The sequence below is a fragment of the Ascaphus truei genome, chromosome 9 (genome assembly GCF_040206685.1).
Source record: "Ascaphus truei isolate aAscTru1 chromosome 9, aAscTru1.hap1, whole genome shotgun sequence".
NCBI classification, from domain to species: Eukaryota; Metazoa; Chordata; class Amphibia; order Anura; family Ascaphidae; genus Ascaphus; species Ascaphus truei.
The window spans coordinates 32682948-32710385 of NC_134491.1; the positions used below are offsets into that span (position 1 = coordinate 32682948).

General features: G+C 44.8%; 2 protein-coding genes across 3 annotated transcripts in view; both read right to left on the reverse strand.

The window, feature by feature from the left end:
- Positions 1–20092, reverse strand: part of EHD4 (EH domain containing 4) — a 39475-nt gene extending 19383 nt beyond the window's left edge. The window contains exons 1-4 of the mRNA XM_075614326.1: positions 19720–20092; positions 16692–16868; positions 14642–14739; positions 11050–11462 (exon numbers count right to left, since the gene is read on the reverse strand). Coding sequence (XP_075470441.1) covers positions 11050–11462; positions 14642–14739; positions 16692–16868; positions 19720–19949 — 918 coding nt within the window. The 5' untranslated portion in view covers positions 19950–20092. The remainder of the gene's footprint in view (positions 1–11049; positions 11463–14641; positions 14740–16691; positions 16869–19719) is intronic.
- A 2212-nt stretch (positions 20093–22304) lies between these two features.
- The window catches only part of LOC142502804 (cytosolic phospholipase A2 delta-like), a 42127-nt gene continuing 36993 nt past the window's right edge, over positions 22305–27438 (reverse strand). For both annotated transcript variants that reach the window (XM_075614328.1, XM_075614329.1), the window contains 4 exons: positions 26953–27147; positions 25127–25293; positions 24233–24419; positions 22305–23442 (listed from right to left, as the gene is read on the reverse strand). In XM_075614328.1, coding sequence (XP_075470443.1) covers positions 23132–23442; positions 24233–24419; positions 25127–25293; positions 26953–27147 — 860 coding nt within the window. In that variant the 3' untranslated portion in view covers positions 22305–23131. The remainder of the gene's footprint in view (positions 23443–24232; positions 24420–25126; positions 25294–26952; positions 27148–27438) is intronic.

Here is a 27438-nt window from a genome sequence, read left to right on the forward strand (position 1 = left end):
CATATCCACCTCCTATTTTAAAACAGGCTCGCTCACACACCCTTTTTGAGCACTGCCCTTTGGCAACAAAGTTTCACAAAAACAGATCTGTTGCTATGTTCCAAAACAGCAGACTGTCCATTACACTGAAAGCTGTAACAATAATGTCTTAGGCCTCGGCCATGCTTACTACTTGCTGGCGGAGGCGCGCTCCCGCTCAGCACTGAGCCCCTACAGCCGCAATTAGAGCGGCTTTCGTAGGGGCTCGCCTACGCTTCTGCAAGCGCGCGGAAGCGTAGGTCTTAGGGAATTTTAACATTTCCCCGCTTGCCGGCGCGGAGGGCCGGTCACGTGAGCGGTTCGCACAACGAGGGCGAACCAGCTCCGTGACGCCACCGGCCCGACCCCTGACGGCACGCAGGGAAAGCACCCGCTTTCCCTAAGCCTCAGCACGCCAGCGGGGAGCCTGGCCGAGGCCTTGCACTTAATAATATATGTTACTCTGCGGTGGCAGCATGTCGCAGACTGCAGCACAAACTTTGCACACAATCAGGGTTTTTACAGATTTATAACAGGAGCACCAAACGATTGTCACGTGCGTTACATATAAAAAGAAAAAAGGGAGCGGGTAGTATTTCTGCTTTATGTTAAAGGAGATCTAACTTTTTGATGAGCTTTTAGGTGAAGTAGAGAAAAAACAGCTTCCACAATGCACAGAACTACAAATCTGTTTGGGGAAATGCAATTCCTGCCGACTGCGGCACCTTGAAAGTATGAGTGCTCAGCAACGCCCCATAGACCCGGTGTGCTAAATGACCGCATAAGGTGGTGGTTTTAAGCCTTTGGATGGAGGTCCAGGTATTGGTCGCTGGACTGTTTCTTTTCCGACACATGGAAGACTCTATGCAGTGGTTCCCAAATTAGTAGCACACAATGCTTGGAGTTTGAGTTCTGCGCCCGACAATAGAGAGTAGTACAATGCCAAGTCTCAGATTATCTCAATACCGATGTGTAAGAGGTTCCCCCCCCCCCCACCCGTCCGTCATTTGTGCCTACTGAACCGTTCTTCCATGGAAGACCTCGTGTTGTGACATTAGCCTTCACGAGCAGTGTCCTCATTAACTTTTGTATCCATTTGTCCTTATGTGTATGTAACGGTTTGTGCAATGATAAATCTGTACCCTCATTGTACCACGCTGCGGAATATGTTGGTGCTCTACAGAAATAATAATAATTTTGTCTAAGAAGCAGAAGCATTGAGGACTGGGAGTGTAGTCCAATACTCAAACAGTGCTGTATAAGCAAACGAAGTACGGCTTATTTTTAATCTGAGTTTTAGAATAAATGGCTCTAAAATGCCTAAAGGCGCTATAAGTACAAAGCTATTATATATGGGTCGGTTTTGTTTTTTATAAGAAAACCTAGAACATGTGGTGAGAATAAATATTCTGTATCGGAATATTGATCACATTCTAAACATCTGGACGTATCAACACTTTCCAGGTGGTCACAATCATCATGCATTGTAGGGCTGGGACAGTTGTTCTGGCGCTAGCGCGCGCACACACACACACCTCTATAGAGGAGACTATTATGCAACACAAACATATGTACAGAAACCACAAATAGAAGTATTCGGCTGGTGCTACCTTTGCATGTCCCATGCCAAGCGCTCGGTCACAGTTCTTACTTACATTTGGCATCCACCCTCACTAAAGCTAGTAACAATCCATCAGTTTCCCCATGCAGACGCTCTCCAGGCCCGATAAAATACTGACCAGAACCGCACTGGCTTATCTCCCAAAGGCCGAATATGTTCTGCTAAGAGCCCAGCACGATACTCATTAACTAACCCCTTCCACTGCCACATGGCCCTATGTCTCCAAAAGGTTTCAAGGAAGGAATTGATAGATTTTTTATCAAGAGTTTTACATTTATAAAGAAAATCAGTGAGTTACACATAGATGAGGGGCTTCGTATATAAAAATACAGTGGAATGTTATTTATAATGTGTAGGTTTTATTTACTATTTAGGCATCGCCCATCATCCTTTTTATTTATCTCGATTCTTATTTGTGACATACAGAATGTAGATATAATTGAACTAAATCATGCAGGTCGGTTTTGATGAATTATGGTCCCACGATTTATCTGGTCATGTTTGTGCGCACACACACATACACACACACACACACACACACACACACACACACACACACAAGCATTGTGAAGTCCAAAAGGACGTGCAGCAAACTACTCATCCTGTCCCTGGGATTCTTGGTTTTACAAGCTGCTCTATTTTTATGGCTATGTAAGTGAGGATTGAAGCTCTTTTAATGGAAATAAAACTATGGGCCTGTAGGCGATGCATGCAGTGGTGAAGACCGGAGACTTGCTTTGGGGAAACCATCGGCTTTGATTCAGCAACATAAAATACAGACTTTTCCTAGCCAAAGTTCCCCTTTCCTAGAGAATGAAAATCCATATAGATAGCTGGTGTCCCTATGCAACAAGGCCAGTGGGGCAGACACAAACACTTCACTGCCTTTTAAACCCTTGCTACACTCAGCTGAGCTCATTAGTACCCCCACCTTACTCCAGGCAGGCAGTTGGTGGTTCCGTGGGGTCCGACGGCGGAGCACTGCAGCTGTAGAAAATGGGGGCTGCACACCAGTTCCAGTTAAAAACGGCTTTATTTTGTGGTCATCAGGAGTACAATTGAACACTAACGCGTTTCAGGACTGTTCTCCCTTTATCAAAGAGTAGCTGCGCGTCTACTGGGTTCTCCGTTATGTACTCTTACTCCCGCCCCCAACAGTGACGTCACACGCTCAGTAACTATCGCGTGATTTGGTAAGACACCCTTGTCATTGGATACCCTGTTAGCCAATTGCGCAAGGCGTGGGTGAATAATTTCCTTATGGGAGTGCATTGGAGGTAAAGACTCTTGCTCCCGCCCCCAATAGTGACGTCACACGCTCTATGGCTATCGCGTGACTTTATGAAACGGCCTGCTCATTGGTAGATAGCTTAAACCAATAGCGCAGCTAGTGGGGAAATATTTTCTTTATGGGAAAAGCTACGGAGTATATTACACAACGGAGAAACACTCAGAATGAAACAAAACACTAAATAAGTGACATTAAAACATCCTATATGACAGTATTTGAATTAAAAAATTTAAAAAAACTACAAAAACGCAACGTTTAAAAACAAAGCAAAAAAGGTGGAAGACAATATGTTAGAAGCATGATAGAGTTAGTATCTGGAGAATACACTCCCATCAAAATGATCATTCATATTCAATATCTCACATAATCCCACTGAAACAACATCATTAATCTGCTCATCTGATTCAGACCCTCTTGTAATAATTACATATTTCTAATCAAGAGAGAGGCAATGCAAATCTATGATATTTATAACTGTACATATATGATGATATCATTTGGAAACAATGGAAAGCAAATACATGAGGATAGACATTTTTTGCTATTAAGAAGGACATGAAGCCTGCACCGCGAGTCAAGGTAACCCATGCAGAGAAGCCAAACACAGTATACCGATGTAGTCTCCCTTTAAGCCGGGTAGGGAGGGTATGACGTATCTTTAATGATTAGTGTAATATTTTAGGCAGAAGAAGTGGCTCAGGGAGTAGAAGACACGAACTGTAAACAATATTACTGAGTTTGAATCCCGGGCAGCCATGTCGGCTCCTTGTGACTTTTGGGCAAATCACTTTATCTCCCTGTGCCCCGGGCACCACAGATTGTAATCCCTCTCTATGGACAGGGAGTGTCTGTAAAAGTCCCGTGTGCTGCGTACCGCGTGCTATACCGTCATTGTGACGCGCTGTGAGTTACATCGGGAGAAAAGAGCTATATAAAAAAGTTATTTGAAAAAGCTACTAACAGTTATCGGATTTACGCAAAGTTGAACATGACGCGCTTCAAATTCATTTTGTGGCACGTTTTAGTACATACCATTTATATCTGTGCGCCAAGCGCAGCCCATGTCTGTGCTTCAAAACAAATGGAAATAAGCCTTTTTGACGCAGCTGGCCAAGATGGAGACATTTGAGCGCAGTACGTAGGCGGAATTGAAATGGAGTTTGACATGCACCAATATTGCGCTTAAAATGCCGTTTGCAATGCTCAATATATATATATATTAAAAAAAAAAAAAAAAACACCCAATTTTCTCAAAACCAAAAAAGAGTAAAGCATTGGACCATCAATAGCCCACTAGGCTTTCTATACTAGTCGTAATCTGGTTACCATATTATATTATCCCTGTTCAACACCTACTTCTCAGCAGACATAAAAAGACAATAAGCTGCAGATGGCATATTTAAAACCTTAGCATCATTTACCAGTAAAATATATACAATAAATACAGAAGAAATTGCAGCCCACGCCGAATGTCAAAATAAGACAACTTTGTGTCTTTTTGTTCTCCTACGGGTGGAACGCGCTGGGCGTGTGTGGCTTTTTCCACCCTTTCCTTTCCCCTGCCCTTGAAGATTTATGTACTACAGAAACAAGACAGGTTTCCCAGGTTCCCAGGGCCGAGTAAATTACAGGGTTTACAGTGAGAATCCTTCAACTTGGACTTAGAAGTGAAATTAAGAAGAAAAAAAAAAGAAGTCAACACACGTATCGTGGCTGTGACCAACTCAAGGAGGAGGAACGTCTTGGATTTATTGCATGAAGACTTCAAATCTCTCTGCACTACAATGCTGGGAGCCAGGGGCTGTAATAAGCTTATGTATCACATCCGGCTATTAAAGCGGCAATCCAAGCAATATCCCACGTGTATTTATTTTATATAATAAATCAGTGCTGTAGTATTAGATAATACTTACTGCTTTTTTTTTTTTTTTTATTCAACCCCATGCCATTGTTAATGAGTTAATACACTGGGCATCCTTAGATTTCTATAGCAGGTTTATCACACTTCCCCAGCAGTGCAAGATCTTTGTAACACCTTCCTGTTTGTGATCATTTGTTGCCAATATTCAGAGTAGTTATAGCTGCAAACTGTAACAATAGTTCATGTTACCTTAGTAATAAAGGATACATTGTAACTGCTGCGTTACACTGACTGAAGGATTAATTGAAACTGAAAGGCAGCCATTTAGTGAACCCCGGAAGCAGGATCGTTAATGATCGATCACGAGAGAATAAAATCGATCGGCAGCTTAAGAAATTCATTTTCAATAAAGATAATCAAAGGCTTTTGTGTCTGTTTAAGTGCCGCTTGGATTGTCTCTTTAACGCAGCAGTTCCGACAGATATACTCATTTTTTTAAACCCCCATTTTCTTAACAGGATAAGAAGCCGGGGGTCCCCAGGGCTCAACCGTGTCAATTTCAGCTGCAGGGACACTTCCAGTCCCCTCCGGGGGAAAACACATAGTGGCTTCAATCTCCCGCATTACACGGGCCAATAGGAAGTCACATCATCCTCCATTGCAGCTTCCTATTGGCTCAATAAACACAGGCAATTTAAATACCAGGAAGCACCGACGCTACGTTTACTGGTAAGTAACTCGGGCACCAGGGGTTATCCAGAGCTGAAATGAACGTGGCTCAGCACTGGGACACCCAGTCTACCCATCGGGGGGGGGGGGGCGATCATGGTAACCTGTAGACTGCACTAGGCTCTGGGGAGAGGTCTATTTTAATGTCCCATACACCAAATATGTCTAACATACTGTATATCTCATGAATGAAGGGAGAAAAATAAATAAACCACACACACACACACACACACACACACACACACACACACACACACTGCAGCAAGGGATTCTGGGAAATGACATGCAAATGAGCACACAATGTGTCACCTTTTGTCTGAAAACCCATTGTTCCATGGAGCCCATATAAGCTAATGCTCGCTGTTAACACAGCTTTAAAGCACAGCATGGGAATCAGATGCAAAGCCAGAGATACCATTCACAGACATGTTTCAACCTTAATGGGTCTCATCAGTGTGAGGTTGGTTGTACTGCTGGCTTTGCATTTTATATATATACTAGCTGAGAGCCCCGGCGTTGCCCGGGATGTTTGTGGTGTGGGTGTGGCATTTGGGTGGGGAGTGGTCCACGCGGCCCATGTGCGGTGTGCGGTGGTACTGCTGCTGTGGCTGTACTGATGGTGATTGTATTGGTGTGCTGATTTGGGAGGGTTTGGTGCTGATGTGGGGGTGCGGATGTGGGTGTGCCGATGGGGGAGGTGCAAAGGTGGCGATGTGTGGGTGCTGATGGTGTTGATGGGGGCTGGGAATGGTGGGGAGCCGAGAATGCCAGTGTGCTGGGGGGGCATGGGATACCGGTGTGCTGAGGTGTGTGTGTATACACGTGTGTTGGTTGTGTGTATACACGTGTGTGTGTGTATACACGTGTGTGTGTGTATACACGTGTGTGTGTGTATACACGTGTGTGTGTGTATACACGTGTGTGTGTGTATACACGTGTGTGTATACACGTGTGTGTGTGTATATACGTGTGTGTGTGTATACACGTGTGTGTGTGTATACACGTGTGTGTGTGTATACACGTGTGTGTGTATACACATGTGTGTGTGTGTGTATACACGTGTGTGTATACACGTGTGTGTGTATACATTGTGTGTATGTATATATTGTGTGTGTGTATACGTGTGTGTGTGTATACACGTGTGTATACACGTGTATACATGTTTGTGTGTGTGTATACATGTTTGTGTGTATACATTGTATGTGTGTGTGTGTGTATACACGTGTGTGTGTGTATACACGTGTGTGTGTGTATACACGTGTGTGTGTGTGTATACACGTGTGTGTGTGTGTATACACGTGTGTGTGTGTGTATACACGTGTGTGTGTGTGTATACACGTGTGTGTGTGTGTATACACGTGTGTGTGTGTGTATACACGTGTGTGTGTGTATACACGTGTGTGTGTATACACGTGTGTGTGTGTATACACGTGTGTGTGTGTATACACGTGTGTGTGTATACACACACGTGTGTGTGTGTATACACGTGTGTGTGTGTATACACATGTGTGTGTATACACACGTGTGTGTGTGTATACACGTGTGTGTGTATACACATGTGTGTGTATACACATGTGTGTGTATACACATGTGTGTGTATACACATGTGTGTGTGTATACACATGTGTGTGTGTGTATACATGTGTGTGTGTGTATACATGTGTGTGTGTGTATACATGTGTGTGTGTGTATACATGTGTGTGTGTGTATACATTATGTGTATATGTCTCCATGTGTGTGTGTGTATGTCTCCATGTGTGTGTGTGTATGTCTCCATGTGTGTGTGTGTATGTCTCCATGTGTGTGTGTGTATGTCTCCATGTGTGTGTGTGTATGTCTCCATGTGTGTGTGTGTATGTCTCCATGTGTGTGTGTACGTGTACATGTGTGTGAGTATACGTGTACATGTGTGTGTGTGTACGTGTCTACGTGTACATGTGTGTGTGTGTGTGTGTGTGTACGTGTACATGTGTGTGTGTGTGTGTGTGTGTGTGTGTGTGTGTACGTGTCTACGTGTACATGTGTGTGTGTCTACGTGTACGTGTGTGTGTGTCTACGTGTACGTGTGTGTGTGTGTGTCTACGTGTACGTGTGTGTGTGTCTACGTGTACGTGTGTGTGTGTGTCTACGTGCGTGTGTGTACGTGTGTGTGTGTGTGTACGTGTGTGTCTGTGTGTGTGTGTCTACGTGTGTGTCTGTGTGTGTGTGTCTACGTGTGTGTGTTTGTGTATACGTGTGTGTGTTTGTGTCTACGTGTGTGTGTTTGTGTCTACGTGTGTGTGTTTGTGTCTACGTGTGTGTGTGTATACGTGTGTGTGTGTGTATACGTCTGTGTGTGTGTGTGTGTGTCTACGTGTGTGTGTCTACGTGTGTGTGTGTGTGTGTCTACGTGTGTGTGTGTGTGTCTGTGTGTGTTTGTGTCCCTGTGTGTCCTTTGGCCCGTGACTCCGCCTCAGGGAAGGGGGGGGGTGGGGGGGGAGGTGGTGGGAAGGGGGGGGGGAAGGGGAGGTGGTCGGAAGGGGGGGGTGGGGGGGGGAGGTGGGGGGAAGGGGGGGGGTGGGGGGGAGGTGGGGGGGAGGTGGTGGGAAGGGGGGGGAGGTGGTGGGGAGTTGGGAAGGGGGGTGGGGGAGGTGGGAAGGGGGGTGGAGGTGGTGAGGAGGTGGTGGGAGGTTGTAAGGGGGGAGTGAAGGGAAGGTGAAGGGGGGGTGAAGGTGGGGTGGAGGGGAGGTGAAGGGGGGGTGGAGGGGAGGTGAAGGGGGGGTGGAGGGGAGGTGAAGGGGGGGGGGTGGAGGGGAGGTGAGGGGGGGGGTGGAGGGGAGGTGAGGGGGGGGGAGTGAGGGGAGGTGAAGGGGGGGGAGTGAGGGGAGGTGAGGGGGGGGTGAGGGGAGGTGAGGTGAAGGGGGGTGAGGGGAGGTGAAGGGGGTGAGGGGAGGTGAAGGGGGGTGAGGGGAGGTGAAGGCCGCTCCCTCACCCGTCCGGCAGCTCCCTCACCCGTCCGGCAGCTCCCTCACCCGTCCGGCAGCTCCCTCACCCGTCCGGCAGCTCCCTCACCCGTCCGGCAGCTCCCTCACCCGTCCGGCAGCTCCCTCACCCGTCCGGCAGCTCCCTCACCCGTCCGGCAGCTCCCTCACCCGTCCGGCAGCTCCCTCACCCGTCCGGCAGCTCCCTCACCCGTCCGGCAGCTCCCTCACCCGTCCGGCAGCTCCCTCACCCGTCCGGCAGCTCCCTCACCCGTCCGGCAGCTCCCTCACCCGTCCGGCAGCTCCCTCACCCGTCCGGCAGCTCCCTCACCCGTCCGGCAGCTCCCTCACCCGTCCGTCCGCTCCCACGTGGATCTGAGGCGGGAGGCAGCTTGTTGTGGCCGCTCCCCCGCTGTGTCCCGGGCGCTCGCTCGCTCCGCTGACTGTAGCGGCGCCGGGGGGGGGGGGGGGAGGGGGGTGTTTGGAGGGGAGGTGATTTGAAGGGGGGTGAGGGGTGGGTGAAGGCCGCTCACTCACCCGTCCGGCCGCTCCCACGTGGAACTGAGGCGGGAGGCAGCTTGTTGTGGCCGCTCCTCCGCTGTGTCCCGGGCACTCGCTCCTCCGCTGACTGTAGCGGCGCCGGGGGGGGGGGGGGTTTGAAAGCGCGGGAGACACGGGGAGAGTGTGGAGGCTGATTTCGGGGAGGAAGAGGCGGAGGCTCCGGCAGGTATGTGAGGCCCCCCCCCCCCCCCCGGTTATACATGCTGCTAATGTACACCCCCTCCTACTGTGTGTCCGTGTGTGTGTGTGTGTCCCTGTGTGTCCGTGTGTGTGTGTGTGTCCGTGTGTGTGTGTGTGTCCGTGTGTGTGTGTGTGTCCGTGTGTGTGTGTGTGTCCGTGTGTGTGTGTGTGTGTGTGTGTGTCCGTGTGTGTGTGTGTGTCCGTGTGTGTGTGTGTGTCCGTGTGTGTGTGTGTGTCCGTGTGTGTGTGTGTCCGTGTGTGTGTGTGTCCGTGTTTGTGTGTGTCCGTGTGTGTGTGTGTCCGTGTGTGTGTGTCCGTGTGTGTGTGTGTTTGTGTCCTTTGGGCCGTCACTCCGCCTCAGGCCAATGAGAGGTGTGCGGGGGCGGCCCAAGGGACCAATGAGATTTCCCCTAGGGACACCGGACATCCAGCAGGCAGGCAGGCAGGCAGGCAGGCAGGCATGCAGGCAGGCATACAGTGCTTTCACTAATATAGTACAAGATATTTTTTTTTAAAGCATTGGAAAAGGCAAGTAGAGATTTCTTATTACAGCATGTAAAAAATAAAATGCACCGCTATAAAATACATTGTTAATTATAATATGATGAGTTTCTCACTTTTCTAGTAATTTCGCAGGCCGTCTTCACAATCTTCGTTTAATTGCAAAAGAGGACCTTAAGTGGAAGGGTCTTTGCAAGGCCGGCGGAAAGGTCATGGATTTTAATTTAGGAACCAGCTAGAGTTTAACAGTTAATGGGTTTTTTTTTTGGGGGGGGGAGTTGCACAGCTTGTGGGGTCTCTCCTCCCCCACAGTACTGTACATATATTTTTCAGGGGCTTGAAATGCAATTGTGGTTCTGGAGGCATAGGGACATAAAAAGGTGACTTGCTGTGTCACAGGGGGATGACAATTGGATTCAAACCCAGATCACAAGCAATTACATTACTTTAGCAGGCAGAAGAACAAGAATAAAATGATTAGCCAATTATTATAAACATACCAATGTATGTCTCAGAGTAGCACTCTTAATTGATTAATTAGGATGTACTATTTCAGAGTCTAATAAGTGCTGAAGATCAGTGTCCCCCAACCCTCAAAGGGGTCCAACAAAAACAGGATCAGCAGTTTGTACGCATGAAATATGAACATGTATTGTGACGTGTCTTTCATAACATGTATAGCACATACGAGACCAACATGCATTAGGCAAAAGTCCTACAATGTATGTTACAAAAATAAAGCAAAGCAATACAAGGAGCTTTCAAAAGAACTATTCATCCCACGGGCAGTACTAAGGACTCGGGCCATCCCTTAAGGTTGGAGGAAAGGAAATTTCACCAGCAACAAAGGAAAGGGTTCTTTACAGTAAGGGCAGTTACAGTGTGGAATTCATTACCCATGGAGACTGTGATGGCAGATACAAAAGATTTGTTCAAAAAAAGGTTGGACATCTTTTTAGATGGGAAGGGTATACAGGGATATACCAAATCAGTATACATGGGAAGGATGTTGATCCAGGGATTAATCCGATTGCCAATTCTTGGAGTCAGGAAGTAATTAATTTTTCCCCTTAATGGGGTTTTTGTTTGCCTTCCTCTGGATCAATAAGCAAGTATAGATATAGGATAAAGTATCTGTTGTCTAAATTTAGCATAGGTTTAACTTGATGGACCCATGTCTTTTTTCAACCTCATCTACTATGTAACTATATACCAAATATTGTATTTCAGGAGGTTTTAGTCTCTTTTTAATGACTGCTTGCAGAAGAAAAAAAAACAAATAAAAATGAAGCCACACCAAAATATACTGAGGAGTCTCTGATCTTACCTTAGCGAGGCGGGCTCTCTTGATAAGGTCGTTGAGCTTGCGTAGAGCTGCGTTCCGCGGAAGGCTCTGGATGTCCCGGAAAAGATCTTGAGTTTCCTTTTCAAAGAGCTTTCGGTTCTCAGTAATCTGCAGTGGCTTGGACCAGAAGGAACCGATGTAAACCCGGACCACCTCCGGGGTGTTCATCACCTTCCCCAAGGACCACATAAGGGCGCCATAGACCCTCATCAGCTGCTGAGTGTCCACTTGGTCGGCCTTGTTGAGCACCACCCGGATCTTATCGTCCTGGCCTCGGAAGGCTCGGATCGCCTCGGAGAACTCATCAGATATGTCCAGTTTGTGGGCGTCAAACAGTAGAATGATGCGGTCCACACGCTCTGCAAACCACTGCAAGACCTGGCTAAAGTCATACCCTAGAGAACGAGTACAAAAAGAAAAAAAATCACAGCGTTAAGACGACTTTTTCTTACACCAACAGTGTTTGCAGCGCCGTGTACAGAAGATTGCGGGCACAAGGAGTCCCTTCCCCATACAGCTTACAATGTAAGTTTGGTGCCAGGAGGCGCAGGGAGAAAAGGTCACATGGACACTGGGAGATGACCTGGGTACTCTACTTCAGCTATACAAATAAATAAATCCCACCAACAACATTCAGGTGAAAAACGAAATATTACTGCAAATATTCTGCTTTCACTGCTCAAAAATGCTCATTTTTCTACTCTTCCATAAATCTCATCCAAACATGCATGTTTACAGAGTGAAACAGCATATTTGACAAAACTACTCTTAAAAGCGGTGGTCATATATATAAAAATTTAATGGAATGAACCTTGTAATAAAAATGGTTATAAATTGTTAACAATCCCACAACATGGTTTAAAATAACATCTCTAAAGAGTAGAAACTGCCCTGGATGAAGATGATGAAGATGATGAAGCATTGGGGATGTCAGTGGGCAGCAGAGAAGGGAAGCTGGAAAGATAGCAGCCCACAGTAGTTGGTTTCGTTACTTTGCAGACATACAACTCTATTAAACTCATATTAGCTGAATATGGTTTCTGTCAGGTATGTTTGGAAAAGAGACCTGATCTTTAGTGTCATACAGTATTTTTAATGCCTGGGTCAAACCCTGCTGGTAGCCACTAAAAGAATGTTAAAAACACTTCTTGAAAACACGGTTACGGTCACGGCAAGAGTCCCAAGCATACTACAGAAGAATATCACACCTTGCAGGTAGAAGCCATTTGTACAGTGCTCATTCATTCTATTGGTAAACTGAGCGTACTGTAGATCTCATTCCCTAAACAGTTTAACACTGTAAAAGTACTGTAAAGTATATTATATACAAGTCACGACAGTTATACAGTTTCCTTTCCTATTGTCCAATTTTGCTGCACTTATTGTATTATTATAATTCCCTGTACGGTATTCTTTGTGAAGCGCCAAGTACACTTTTGGCGAGATATACACACACACACACGTCGACAAATCACCAAAAAATCTACTCGCCGAACAAAAAAAATCTACTCGCCACCTAGTACCACACGTGTGCTGCTTGGGCCAATAGGAGCTCACCACGATGTTAAATCCACTCGCACGGGGCGTGCAAATGTGCAAATGTATAGGTTTGTCGAACACTTAGATTGTATATATATCTATCACAGGATACTACACACCACCTTGGCCATGCAAAAATTGGAGTGTTATGCCCAACAAAAATACAAAGGCTCCAGCAATACCAAGTAGTCAGTGATCTGGGTGGAGCCATAAAGCATTTTTATTTATAATTTAATTTTTAGGAAATAATGTGTCCTTGGGGGGGGGGGGGGGGGGTAAGAAAAAAAATCCCTACTTCTCTGTTCTCAGTTACAAAACACGACCCGCATATTTCCCAATGACTTACGCATATTTCCCAATGACTTGATAAGGAGAAAAAAAAGTGAGCAATTTGATAAAAAATTAGCTGGGACTGCACCTTTAAGAAACAATCTTAGGCCCACAATACCTTTAGAGTCTCTGGCAGCAAAGGGGTTAATTTAAACAAAAACTAAACCCCATGCACTTTTGTAGAAATAAATAAAATGTCACTGTTACATAAACTTCCTCTTTCCTCTCTTTGAAAGCCCCATTTTAAATCTTGCAACAGCAAAAACTCCCTTATCTTAACAAAACAGAAACGCTATTTTTATCAGACTGCTAAGAAAATATTGAGTCGGTATACAAAAGGCAAAAACCACACCTTTCTTCCTGATGTTAGTTTATCCATCAGAAAACCCTACTTTAATTATCAGAATAATATTTTTTCAGGAGACACAAATAGATGCCAACCAGTCATTGGTTAAGAAATACAGCCCAACCCCCTTATAACGCTGTGCATTTGTATGCACTGTACAATAAAGTATTTAAGATACCGATAATCGTGTTGTAAAGTATTCATAAATACGAAAAGTTGGGAGCCACGCTTGCATCGCGTTATAAGCGGATTTGCGTTGTAATGGCTCACGTTATAACGGGGTTGAGCTGTAGTACTGTATTATTCCTTGATCAATAAGCCATTGTAATAGTAGCTTGTTTCCTCCTGCATTAAACTTGGGTTTCAGGGCCACTTATCTTACGTTATGGAACATGTTAGAATACTTGGTGTTGGGGACATACTTTTTAATAGACTTAATTGAAGCCGACAGACCAGCTTTGTGAAGCTGCGCCCATCACTGCCAATGTAGCATGTTCTGGCTCCACTGCCAATGAATGGAATCAAACTGTTATTTTTATCAGGTCTGAGCAAATTAAATGATCATTTTTAGGCGAAAATAAAAACATGTTCAGCTGAACGAACAGCCACTTTCCTGATTTCCAAACATGTTAATGGTTGAAAATGTATCACGTGGTCGACTGCTTCACCTTTGGTATGATGACTACATGCGCCCAACAGAGACTGCAAGTTGACTAGTAATTATAGGGAGTAGAGTACAATGGGAGTGGGAGGACACGGCCCAGGAAATGAGGATTACTAGCCGAGCTGAAGGCTAGAGGATGGTACAGTGTTAGACCGTAGAGAAGACAGACCAAAGTAAGGTAAAAGTGATGCCTGTAACCCTACGAGTGTCAGAAGGGATTATGACACTGGCTCTAAACAATGACACTGAGCAGGGGAACCCAGTTCAATTCCCGGTGTTGGCTCCATGTGACCTTTATCTCCCTGTGCCTCAGGCACCAAAAACAGATTGTAAGCTCCACGGGGCAGGAAAATTGTGAAGCACTTGGAGCCCCATTGTGAGAAAAATACTATATGAAATAAAGTTATTAATATATTGTGCTGCGGAGAGAAGTCTGTCTAATTCCTTGCCTCAGAGCTTGCAATCTAAACGTAGTAATGGATATAAAGTGACTTGCCCAAAGGCAGGGATGATGTCCCCAAGCCGCTCCTTTTCGAAAATGTGAATTAAAAAGGTACCAACAAGGCAGCTTTAACTTTCCACTTCTACATGGGAGCCATTCACAGAGCTGTACGTAGTCAGGAGGGAGGCTGTCTCACTAGTGGATAAACCACGCCTCTCCACGCTCGCGTTACACGAATGCGTCACGTACGTACCCCGGCTAATGCGCTGCTTTTCTCCAGAGAGGATGCCAGGGGAGTCAATGATGCTGATACTTTTTAAAACCTGATTCGGCACCTGCGAGCACATAAACCTGCAATAACGGGAACAAAACAAGGTTATTGGCTTGCAAAACACGCATCACAGGTTACTGCGTAATGTACACTACGCACGGTCTACAGAATATTGTCGTGATGTTCATCATCATTATTTATTGTATATTGTGGAACAAGTCAAAAAAACAGTCAGCATAAAACTTCACACATAAAAAATGGAAATGAATCCACAAAATAAGTCGTAACGTGAACGTTTCAACGACATCAGCACGTCTGGCTGCAGCCCCCACCATGTTTTACCTGGGCAGGTCTCCGTTTTCCTTATTTTCATTTTGCAGGCTGGTCATGAATCAGCTCTAATTATCCTACTCATGCTCAGATGTTTATCAAGCATTTATCAGACCTTTATTAGTGACGCTCTGCTGGCGATGAGTCAGAGACACTGCGTCTGATTCATACTTTCCGAATAGCTGGAATGATGATATTGTCTTACAATACCCATTTTATTGTGGCATTGTATACGGAAATATTACTTATTATAGATTTATGGTGCCAACATTCTGTAGTGCAGTACACAATAGAAAAAGACAAACATAATATAACATAACATACAAATTAGGCCATGAACAGCATTTCTTGACTGCTGACCATTTTGTATATGACTTTCTTGCATAGTTGAGAGAAGGTTCTCACTGAACACCTCTGCGCTCATTCAAATGTGGGGCAATCCCGGGACTCACGGGCATAGATTAAGACGGGGGAGCGGCTACAGAGGTCCTCATTGCAGATCATATAGTCAGAAAGACATTCATTTATCAGATGAAGAAATGCACAACATTTTGGGGATATACCCGTTACCTGATGAAGGGGTATAACCTCGAAAACTTGGGCATTTTTTCCTCCTGCAAAATAGGAATGTCTCTCCGACTATATGATCCCGTAATGGGTGTGGCAGAGTCTATTCTACTGTGATTCCCATTTAACCCTCACTGTTAGGAGCCTGTTTCATGCGACCGGGCAAATGACTTAATTTATTTTTATTTGTAAAGCTTGAGGCAGAAAGGAAAGACTGAAATCTCTTTGGTAGAATAGTAACGATTTACCTACAGTTTGAAGTACAGTATATACACACAGCACTGCATACACTGTCAGCACTAACAAAAACACATTGTATTACACAAATAAGAGTGCATTATAAGGGGCTTAAACTGTGTGACACAGTATCTGGTTAAACAAGAAAAACACCCAGTGGCCCGCTCTGCATAAGAAAAACAAAGCTAAAAAAAAAGCAACTAATGCAAGAGGGTTTGTCCTGTGTGTTTCATTTCAGGGGTTGAGAGAAGGTGACAAAAGCTAGCAGATTATGCTGCTGGAATGTGCAAATACTTGTTCCCATCCAACTACTGATATCTCCTGGAATGTTGCACCTTGTGCTCGCTTCTCACACACACTGCCGGATAAAGTCACGCCGAGTATTACTGAGACCAGGGGTGCTCAATTCCAGTCGTCAAGCCCCCCCAACAGGACAGGTTTTCAGGATGTCCCTGCTTCAGCACAGGTGACAGAGGCTCAGTCTTCGATAGAGGCTCAGTCATCGACCGAGCCTCCTGTGCTGAAGCAGGGATATCCTGAAAACCTGTCCTGTTGGGGGGGGGGGGGGCTTGAGCACTCCTGACACGTTCCATTACCCTTTCCCCCTCTGTAGCGTTCTACTTCATTGTAGTTAAATGGTGGCAGCAGCAGTCCATAACAGGTAGTACAACCGCAGGACGGGGCAGTGAGCGGCCATACTGTTGCAGACTGGAAAGCCGTTGTCTGAACCAAAGCGATTCCCTCGTGCTGCTTGGATCCTATTATTACCAGACAGGCCTGCAATGCATTGCAGCAATGGGAGCTCACTGAACAGAACTGTAGCATTGGAGCACCAAGTCCACCTGATCAATAACTAAACTTAGCTTAACTGCTATATGGAAGGGAATTAACTTCATACCTGTTCAGAAAAGCATTTCCAAAGCTGTTCAGTTTCCGGAACGGTTTTTTAGGGTCCACAACAAGTGCATTTCCTGGAATGCTGCCTTCCTTATCCCCGTACATCACAGCAATAAAGGAGTCGGTGGTGGGCTCCGGACCGATTCTCATTCCTGGGAAGTCCTGCTCCAGGAGGTATCTAGTCAACAACAACAGCTGCTCGTTATTGAGAATTATGACAAAAATACACGAGTCTGGAGCCAAATGTGTATTTGAGAATAGGACCGCGAAATACAAAAAGTAAAGCGTGGAAAATAGGATCCATTTGTATATTTCCTGTACAGTTGATTTAAGCACGGCTAAATGTAACAGTTTCCTTTCTACATAATATCCCAATGAATTGCAGGCTATTAGCATTGATGTTTATATTTGTGTAAATACTGTGTTGACGTCACATACAGTAGGAATCCACTTGGCTCACCCAGACTTACCATTCTGCTTAATTAAAGCAGCAATTCCCCCCATCGCCCCCCCATCAGCCTATAGGAATTTAACTTGTATAATGTTAGGATCTTACCCCTTGACCATGTCCTGCTCTTTAACCCTTTGGGTGCCCCAAGACGTCATCACTATGTCATGGGATCTGACACGGTGTGATTAAAGGGTAAATTCTATATATGCCAAAGTGACCATTCCTGCTCAAAACTCCTTAAGTCCAGCATTACCGGCCATGTTGGCATATACAGAATTCCCCTTTAACCATGCCGGGTCACTGGCTAATACAACCATTGTTTTGGCACGCTGATTATTCTAAAAATGTCAGTTCTTGGTTATTATTGTGTGTGTGGCCTGGAGAAATGCATTTTGCACTGTTCTCTCGATTGGCTGACGACCCAAGAAAATGGCTTCTTGGTTTCAGTGTAGTAGTATCCTTTTATTTTTAAAGGAAAGATATGTGCTTACAAGCCGAATTTTGTGAACTTAAACATATCCTGTATTAGCAAAAATAAAATCATTCAGCCCGCTGACCCTTATCTTAGGATCTTCCTGTAACCCATGTGAACGCCAACAGAAGCCAAAGCCAATAGTACTGCAGGAAATGTACTGTTAGGGAGTGCTTGTGAGCAGTGCCTCAATACTCGTCAAAAAGCAATGCGTCGGTGTCAACTTATTCCAACACCGAGACTTGATGCCCTTAGTCTGAACCCCAACATACAAGAATAGATTTTTTGCTTTGTTCCCCCATACATATATTTTCTATTTAGCTAAATAAACAGCCCTCTTTTGCTTCTGCCAAACAGGACAAGGTCAATTCCTGTTTGGAGGAATTATGGAAGTGCACAAAAAGAAAACAAAAAAATTGTTCTAGACCAAACCTTACACACACAGGGCGTGGTTCATCTGTTCATCTAACGAGTCAAATTGAACAAAACTGGGTCATTATACACTTTTGTACAGAACACGCATAAATTATGATCTCCAACAGGTTAGATATTTGTGCCCATCTACCAAAACACACCTTAATAAGCATTATTTAGCTATAATTATTTTTTAGTGTAAAGTAATCATATTCCTGAAAACTAAAGGTCGTTTTGCAACAATGTTAAATCTCCATTTAAAAAGGGTAAGAATTTAAACTAAACAGGATTAGGACATTATTTGCTGAACTATTTGAACACAGTGAATGAATAGGTGCTCATCTGAGATATAATGATCTCAAACTAACACATGCAAGAGAAGTTTCAGTGTTTTGTGAACGTTTTTAGTGCTGCCAGAGTTTATCAGTTAGTTGTCAAAGAGTTTTGAAATAGTCATGTATATTTTTCTTGATTATGTAAATATTTGTATATTTATAGCCATCTGATATATTTTTTAATGCATTTAACACCAAAATGCAACTCACTAAACATTGCTGCCGTTAGATCACATGATCCTAAGTGGAACGGCACCTTTAATCCATGCTTTATTCGCTTAGAAAATCTGATGAGACAAGGATGGTGACGAACCTTCTTAGGCCCTGTATAATAAAACAAAACACTGGCTCCAGTGTCCAACTGGTGAAAATAGGCAGCTTAGTTTTAGGAACACTGGGGGTTATTCATTAAACTCATAATACCAATAGAGGCTCCATTTTACAGAAACTCCTATTGGCGTCAAGAAGTTAGACACTGTTGCAGTTTAATGTCTGAAACAGTGAACGAGAATCAAATCCCAGCATTTAATCTCCTTGTGACCTTTGGCACTTTATCTTCCTGTGCCTCAGGCTCCAAAATTAGAATGTAAGTTCTATGGGCAGGGGCTCGTTGTGCCTTCATATTTCTATTATCAGCACTATACACCTACGTTTTGTTATTATCAAACGTGCTAAAGGTGTTTCCAAAACACTCCGGTAAGAAACCAACCTGATTAAGGTTTTCTGACTCTGCACCCCTGATGAAGGTGGTCTTTTCCACTCTCCTGGTTGTCTCACTGGGCAAAGCTTATCTGACCCAAAGGTTCACCTGCAGAAGAGGTGGTCTTGCCACCCCCCACCAAGAAAAGTTGCTCCTATCCCATGACCCCCAGTGGAATACCAAATAAAAAGGTGCTCCATCTCCCTTGCACTCCAGTGGTCTCACCCAATAAATCATCCCTTCCCCAGTGGCCCCACCTGATGAAGGTAGTCTTGCTCCCCTCCCCAGTAGCCTCACCTGATGAAGGTGGTCTTGCCCTCCTCCCCAGTGGCCTCACCTGATGAAGGTGGTCTTGCTCAGTTCCCCAGTGGCCCCACCTGATGAAGGTGGTCTTGCTCAGTTCCCCAGTAGCCTCACCTGATGAAGGTAGTCTTGCCCCCCTCCCCAGTGGCCTCACCTGATGAAGGTGGTCTTGCTCCCCTCCCCAGTGGCCTCACCTGATGAAGGTGGTCTTGCTCCCCTCCCCAGTGGCCTCACCTGATGAAGGTGGTCTTGCTCCCCTCCCCAGTGGCCTCACCTGATGAAGGTGGTCTTGCCCCCCTCCCCAGTGGCCACACCTGATGAAGGTGGTCTTGCCCCCCTCCCCAGTGGCCTCACCTGATGAAGGTGGTCTTGCCCGTGCTGTACTGTCCCACCAGCAGCACCATGGGCAGGTTCTGGAAGTCGGCATCCTCCAGGGCCGGGGAATGGAACTCATGGAAGCGGTAATGCTCCTCCAGGGGCAGCAGCTTCCCGGAGTACAGGGACTGCAGGCCGCCGGTTACCGTCTGCAGCACGTCCTGGTGCCCGCGGCCCGGGCCGCTCTCCTTTCCCAGCCAGCTGAACATGTCCGGGCGCACTGTCAGCACTGCCACTCACTCACTAACTGTCAGCACTGCCACCCACTGACTACCAGCATGGGCGCTGCAACTTCCGCATATCCCCCTCCCAAGCAACGACACGTCACCTGGGCACCACTTCGCCCACGCCCACTACACCAACCGAGACCAATCGCCATCATCAACGTCACAGAGCCCGCCCCTAATTGAAGTCACCTTTAAAGTTCAGAGGGAGCCGTGTGTGTCAGTCAGGAGCGCTGCTCTGCTGCCCCCTGCTGGTGGAAGGAGGGGCGTGTCCTATGTTAGAAAGTGTCACTTGTCATTAACTGGAAGGAACACAGGCTCACTGACTGGGGACCTAATCCCAAGACATGGAGGCCCGTGTCACATTTTATAAAGTGTCATTAACTGGATGGAACACAGCTCACTGACTGGGACCTAATCCCAAGACATGGAGGCCAGTGTCACATGTTATAAAGTGTCATTAACTGGAACACAAGCTCACTGACTGGGACCCAATTAACAGTTAGCCAGTCCTGCAAATATCTCCAAATGTTTGCTTTCGAGTCGGTGACGAGAAGCAGGAAAGCTGTTGCATGGAACTACTGTACTGCCGACGCCCAACGCACTTTCGCCATGGACGGATTCTTCCAGTGCGCACACATTTTACCAACCTATTCAGTCACAACATGGGTGCTGTGTATTTTGCTGGCTGCTCACATATGCAAGTCACTGTAGCTGCTAATTATTTCTGGTTCAAATATGATGCAGCACAACCAGTCTATACTAAAATACTTCTTTATTAATATGTCTGTGGACGTTTGAGTGTCACCTGTACTTCACACATTCAGTCCTCATGTATTACATTTGAACCTAGGATTTATTGCAGCAAGAAGAAAGAAAAACTGCACCATTTATAGGTGCAAACATTAATACATCTCATTAAAATATTGCACTGAATATCTTCCCCTCTTCCCCCACCCCCAACAACTTATATAACTACTTCATAAATCCTTCACTGGCACAAGTGGTAGGGTTGCCAGGTGGCTTCTGCAAAAATACTAGACACAATGGTGTGACGCTCTTTAGGTAAACACACAGACACACACCCTCTCACCTCTCCATGCTGTTTTCTCTTCTCCTTAGCCCCACCCCCAGGATCCTGACACCTCCTCCTGATTGGCTGCATTACTCAGCAGCAACCGATCAGGACGGAGGAAGATTCCCAGACCCCAAGCAACAGCCCTGCTCTCTCCCTGCGTGGGGAAATCCCGCTGCCCCCCCCAAGCCCGTCAGGTCACTATGTCCAGAGAGGTAATACCGGTATAAACACACACGCCCAGAGAGGTAATACCGGACACATACACAACCAGAGAGGTAATACCGGGCACATACATGCCCAGAAAGGTAATACTGGTATACACACACGTCCAGAGAGGTAATTCCGGACACATACATGCCCAGAGAGGAAATACTGGTATACACATACACGCCCAGAGAGGTAATACTGGTATACACATACACGCCCAGAGAGGTAATACCTAGGGTTGCCAGGTGTCCGGTATTGAACTGGACTGTCCTGTATTTGGACACTGTCCAGTAAAAAATGAGAGGTACTGTAATACTGGACATGTAAGTGTCTGTATTTTCCTCCCTGGACATAGTGACCTGACGCACCTTTCACCATTGAGGTCAGTATTTTTGGAGAAGCCATCTGGCAACCCTAGTAATACCAGTATACACATACACGCCCAGAGAGGTCGTACCGGACACATAAACACCCAGAGAGGTCATACCGGGCACATACACGCCCAGAGAGGTAATACCGGTATACACATACACGCCCTGAGAGGTAATACCGGTATACACATACATGCCCAGAGAGGTAATACTGGTATACACATACAGTACATGTCCAGTATTACCAGTACCAGTACCAGTATACACATACACGCCCAGAGAGGTAATACTGGTATACACATACAGTACATGTCCAGTATTACCAGTACCAGTACCAGTATACACATACACGCCCAGAGAGGTAATACTGGTATACACATACAGTACATGTCCAGTATTACCTCTAATTTTATACTGGACAGTGTCCAAATACAGGACATTCTGGTTCAATACTGGACACCTAGCAACCCTAACGTGGAGCAGCATTGATGCAAAATTTTGGGAAGATTGGGATTGGTCAGTTCGGGAGCAATTCCGCTTTCAATTTATGCCCATCGTGTTTTTTTTTGTTTGTTTTTTTGTTGTTGTTTTTTTTAACAAGTGCAACTTTAACAAATGTCACACTTTGCCTTCTCTTGCATTTCACTAAATCTAATAAGGAATTGAAAGGATGAGTGAAAAGCATACAGAAATAAGTCTTTAATAACAATAAATACATATCAAACTTGCCAACAAATTCCATAAAACAGAAAAAACTATTCTCACACGTTGCAGACATATTTTCCTGCAGCAGATTAAGGGGGGTTATGCACAAAGCAGTGATAAGTGTTTTTAAGTGAGATAAATGCCTTTTTTTTTTCAATATTGCGTGCAGCGCGATTCACAAAGTAATGATGACACTGCAGTATCGCGCTTAAAAGGCTTTTCATCATCAAAACACAGTCATTGCTAAAAAAATGGTGCCATAAATTGCGCCAAAAAGCATGTATCTCCCTTAAAAACACTTATCACTGCTTTGTGCATAAACCCCTAAGACAATTAAGAATTGATCACTTCTCACAACTGACATCAATATACACCAAACTAAAAAAAGACCTGCACATAAACTAGCAGATGTGCATCACTGTGAATTTGGGGAAATGTAATCATATCCAAGTCCTATTGTTATACTTTAAACCAGGGGTGCTCAACACAGTCCAAGACCCCTCAACAGGTCAGGTTTTCAGGATATCCCAGCATCGGCACACGTGGCTCAATCAGAGGCTCAGTCGAAGACAGAATCCGGGAAACATATTTGGGCGGATTCGTCCATCTCTAGTCTGGAGTTGGGCACCTTTGCTTTAAGTTTAAACCTTACAAAAAGTATACATTTGCCATTCATATGCGAGCTATTTGCAAACCAACTTCCGACAGACAGGTATGAATGTAGAAATGTTCGTGGGATACATTGATATTTAATGCTCTGCCATTGGCCAATGCTGTGAAATAGGTTTTGCATTCTGACAGAAGGGCTACTTCTTTAACCCCTTAGGGAGGGGCATACTATTCTTTGTAGGCTGCTCCGGCAGCAAAGGGTCAATCACAGAGTGCTTACGAGTCTGGTACATCTGGCTTAAGAGATTCCTGGTTTTTCTCCTCTCCACTGCCATGCGCAGCGCATCCACAATCAATTGGCTGTTGTTCTGAACATTATAGTCTGTCAGTTTCATCAGCCCGTCAAAGTCACGCTCGCTGTAGGTAAAGTTTGTCAAGAAATACGGTGACAAGAGACCACTGACATCCACATCTCCTTCTGACATCTCTTCTGGAGACCGCGGCACACCTGGAGTGAAATAAGTCTCATTTATGATCTGCGCAGAGCATAGAATTGGTTTCTTACAGTGACTCCATGTCTGAGCCCCTTTTTAATTAATTTCTTTCATCCGATTTACTCATAGATATTAAAACTCATACCAACTACACAGAGCCGGCGTGAAACTTAGCGGGGCTCGGTGCCGGGGAGAGCGCGGGGCCTCTTACATGCTCCGGCATCGCCACCTGCTCCACATCTCAGGGTCATAGGATGTCACGTTATCATGGCAACCGGGCGCCGCAGCATCATATGACGTCGCGGAGATGGCTCGCCGGATAAAAGGTAAGAGGTGCTTACAGAGGCCCCGCGCTCTCCCCGGCAATCAGTTTAACTGTTGTGGGGAAGAGCGCGGAGCCTTTGTAAGCGCGGCTTGGTACGACTGCACTGACTGCACTGACTGCACTGACTGCACTGCTATCAAGCCGGCCCTACAAACAACATTATGCATGCAGGCATGTCAAGCCTCACTGAGTTGCATGAGTCCTTTCCATTGGAAACCAGTTTTACTCAGATTATCCTGCTATCTACATAACTACTGTATGTCCCAATGCAAGCGTCAACTACATAAAGTCAACCATCAGAGGAAAGAGAACAGGACAGGGTAAAATAATGTAATTGACTTATATTAGGTTTAAGGGGCTTATTCTATATGTGCCAAAGCGGCCCATTGAGACGTTTTCCGACAAAACTCCCTATTGGGAATTGACCATTTTAAACCCCCCAAAGATTGCATTATATTGAGAACAATGAGGGAACGTACCAGGCGCTTTATATTTTCGGAAGGTGTCATTCACAAGGGGGAAGTGAAGGACTATGGGAGCGTTGGGGTTGTCATGGTCAATGAATATGTAGCACTCTTTGTGTTTTTTTCTCTCTTCCTCGCTCAGTGATACTTTTGGGAATCCGATGCCTTGCATCGTGCAGTAAGTACAGGTCTGATCCATCACCTGCAAAACACAAAGCAAAGAGGTGAAAACCCAAACAAGCATGCACCATCGGTTCTCCAGTGCAGGCATCCTAGCTCCATCAATATTACTCGGAACAGTTCTCTGCATTGTTTCTGAATATCGTAGACAAGAGGGTTCCAGGAAGAAGTCTGTGATCAGGATTAAAAGTGGAAGGAAGGTGAAAGAAATGTGTAAACTTTGTAAGACTGCGACTTTCAGAAATATTCAGTGAGTGATGATGAGACAAATCTCCTTGGCTAGATATTGACACAATATCCTATTCTCAGTCGTGCTCTTTTAAACGTGCAATCCCACACAATTAGCCAGTTAATGTTCTTGGGGGGGTCACACCCTCCCAAATCTACCCCTCAAAGAGTAAATGTAAAATACTTATAGGTGTCAATTTGGTCCTAGGATGGATTCCCCTCTAAGGTAACTGGGATAGCAATGTTATGGATTTATCTCACGTACTGGACAGTAAAAGTTCTCATTCATATGTATAAAGCTTGAAATGGACGAAGCTTGATCCGATTCCTAACTCAGTTAATTGAAAATGATTAATTTGACAAACAGACAGTTTAACTATGACCAATAACAATAATAGGGATGAAAGCGATCATAGTAATACTTTCCCCTTAAATATTACTGCCAGAGGCGGATGGAAATAATGTAACCAGTAAATGATTCAGAAATCGCTCATTACTAACCAGAAGAGGTGTGTCTAAAGTATAATCAAACGACAGGATGATGTCCACCTTCCGGTCAGGTCTCAGTAAAGGGGGGAAGCTGGCGTTAATAAAGTAGCCAGCGTCTACTAGGCACAGATTCTCAGCCAGGGTGGTCAGCTGGTTAGGGAAGGCGTCTACGTGAGTATCTGAAAAACAAATCAACAGGAAGGTCATTGAAGGTCAATCATTTCTGACTGAGCTGGATGTTAAAAGAACAATCACTGATAACTTAATTTTTTTATTATTTATATATATATATATATATATACCACGACTATTAAGGTTATGGTGGGTAAAAAAAGTGACTAAAACCCTCCACAGTAAAGCATAAAGCAACTGTAAATATTCCTGTATATTCATTTGCATGTCTTAGACAGGTCTGCAACCCTGTCTTTCACCATTATCACCCAGCAACCAGCACTTCCACTGCAGCAAGGGATTCTGGGAAATGACATGCAAATGAGCACACAGTGCCACTTTTTATCTCATGCTCACATTACATGAGCAACCCTTAGTCAATGCATGCTGCTTTAAACACAGCTTTTAAGCAAGGACTTGGGAGATGCAAAGTCAGTTAACCCACTCACAGACATGTTTCAACCTTGATGGGTCTCATCAGTGTGAGGTTGGCTTACTGACATTTGCTCAAATGAGATAAGAGTAGGTAATCACCACGACTATTAAGGTTATGGTGGGTAAAAAAAGTGACTAAAACCCTCCACAGTAAAGCATAAAGCAACTGTAAATATTCCTGTATATTCATTTGCATGTCTTAGACAGGTCTGCAACCCTGTCTTTCACCATTGCTGGGTGATAATGGTGAAAGACAGGGTTGCAGACCTGTCTAAGACATGCAAATGAATATACAGGAATATTTACAGTTGCTATATATATATATATATATATATATATATATATATATATATATATATATATATATATATATATATATATATATACTGTATATATATAAATACGGTTATCCCTTTTTAATAAACCTTTATTCGTGCTTTGTTCAGTGACTTTATAGTTTAATGTTGTTATCCTGAGGATATCTATCTGTAATATTTAGATTTTGGGGGATACAGCACCCTTTGGGGGATAATGACCCTTACTCTATAACAGGGGTGGCTAACAACAGTCCTCAAGGGCCACCAAGAGGTCAGGTTTTTGTGATATTCCTGCTTCAGCACAGGTGGCTCAATCAGTGGCCAATCAGGATGGAGGAATGGAGGAAGCTACCCAGCCCCCTGGCAACAGCCCTGCTCTCTCCCTGCTTGGGGAAATCCTGTGGCCCCCAAGCCAGTGAAGTCACTATGTCCAGAGAAGTAATACCGGACACATACATGTCCAATATTACCTTTCATTTTTTGCTGGACAGTGTCCAAATACAGGGCAGGCCGGTTCATTACTGGACACCTGGCACCCTTATCTAAGGTGTGTACACTCTATCATTAATAATTGTGAAATACAACAATGAAATAATGCCTGATTGGACAGCAGGTATCCAGAGTTTCAGCGTGTTGATCCTTTGCTAATTCGGTAATATGTACAATGCTTTTAAGATGTTCTTAGGCGTAATGCCTCCAAACAAAGGTTTGAGAAAACAAAACAAGAAATCATAATATTCCTCCCGGCGTTCAGATCTCAATTAATGGAGCTGACCTCTTCTCTAGCACGGAAAGAACATCTTCACAGCACACTGAATAGGAGCCGTAGTATCACACATGATATCTTAGATACACGTTATCTTCCTCCTAATGCTTGAGCAGGATCTGATCCAACCCCCTGTGTACTTGAATTACCTTTCCACGTAGAAAAGTCTGGGTTCTGGATGTAATCCTTGTGTAAGTGAAGCCCTCGTAGAAAGTTCTGCTGCTCCCCATCTATCGGCCTTTTGGTTAGTACGCCCTTAAGGATCTTAGAAAACGTGCTTGATGGGGTGAAAAGACTAGTTTTCATGTGTGCCGATTCCCTCCTTAGCCGAATGTCCTCTTTATCTGCGGGAACAAAAGAATATCATAAATATATAAAGTGAACACGATAATAATTGCCGTCGAGAAGTGACAACGAGACAAACATATTTTGCTGGTTACGTTTTTCTCTTCTGAAATTCCATGAATTCCCGATAGCATAAATAAATAAACAAAAATATTCTATATATTCCATCATTAACCAACAAAATAACTACTCAAGTAAGGTAACTTCACTTAGCTGCTAAAAGAAGGAAGTAGAAAAATTATGTATTTTTGTGAGGTTGTTTCATTCTGTTAGAAATCTGTTTATTATTG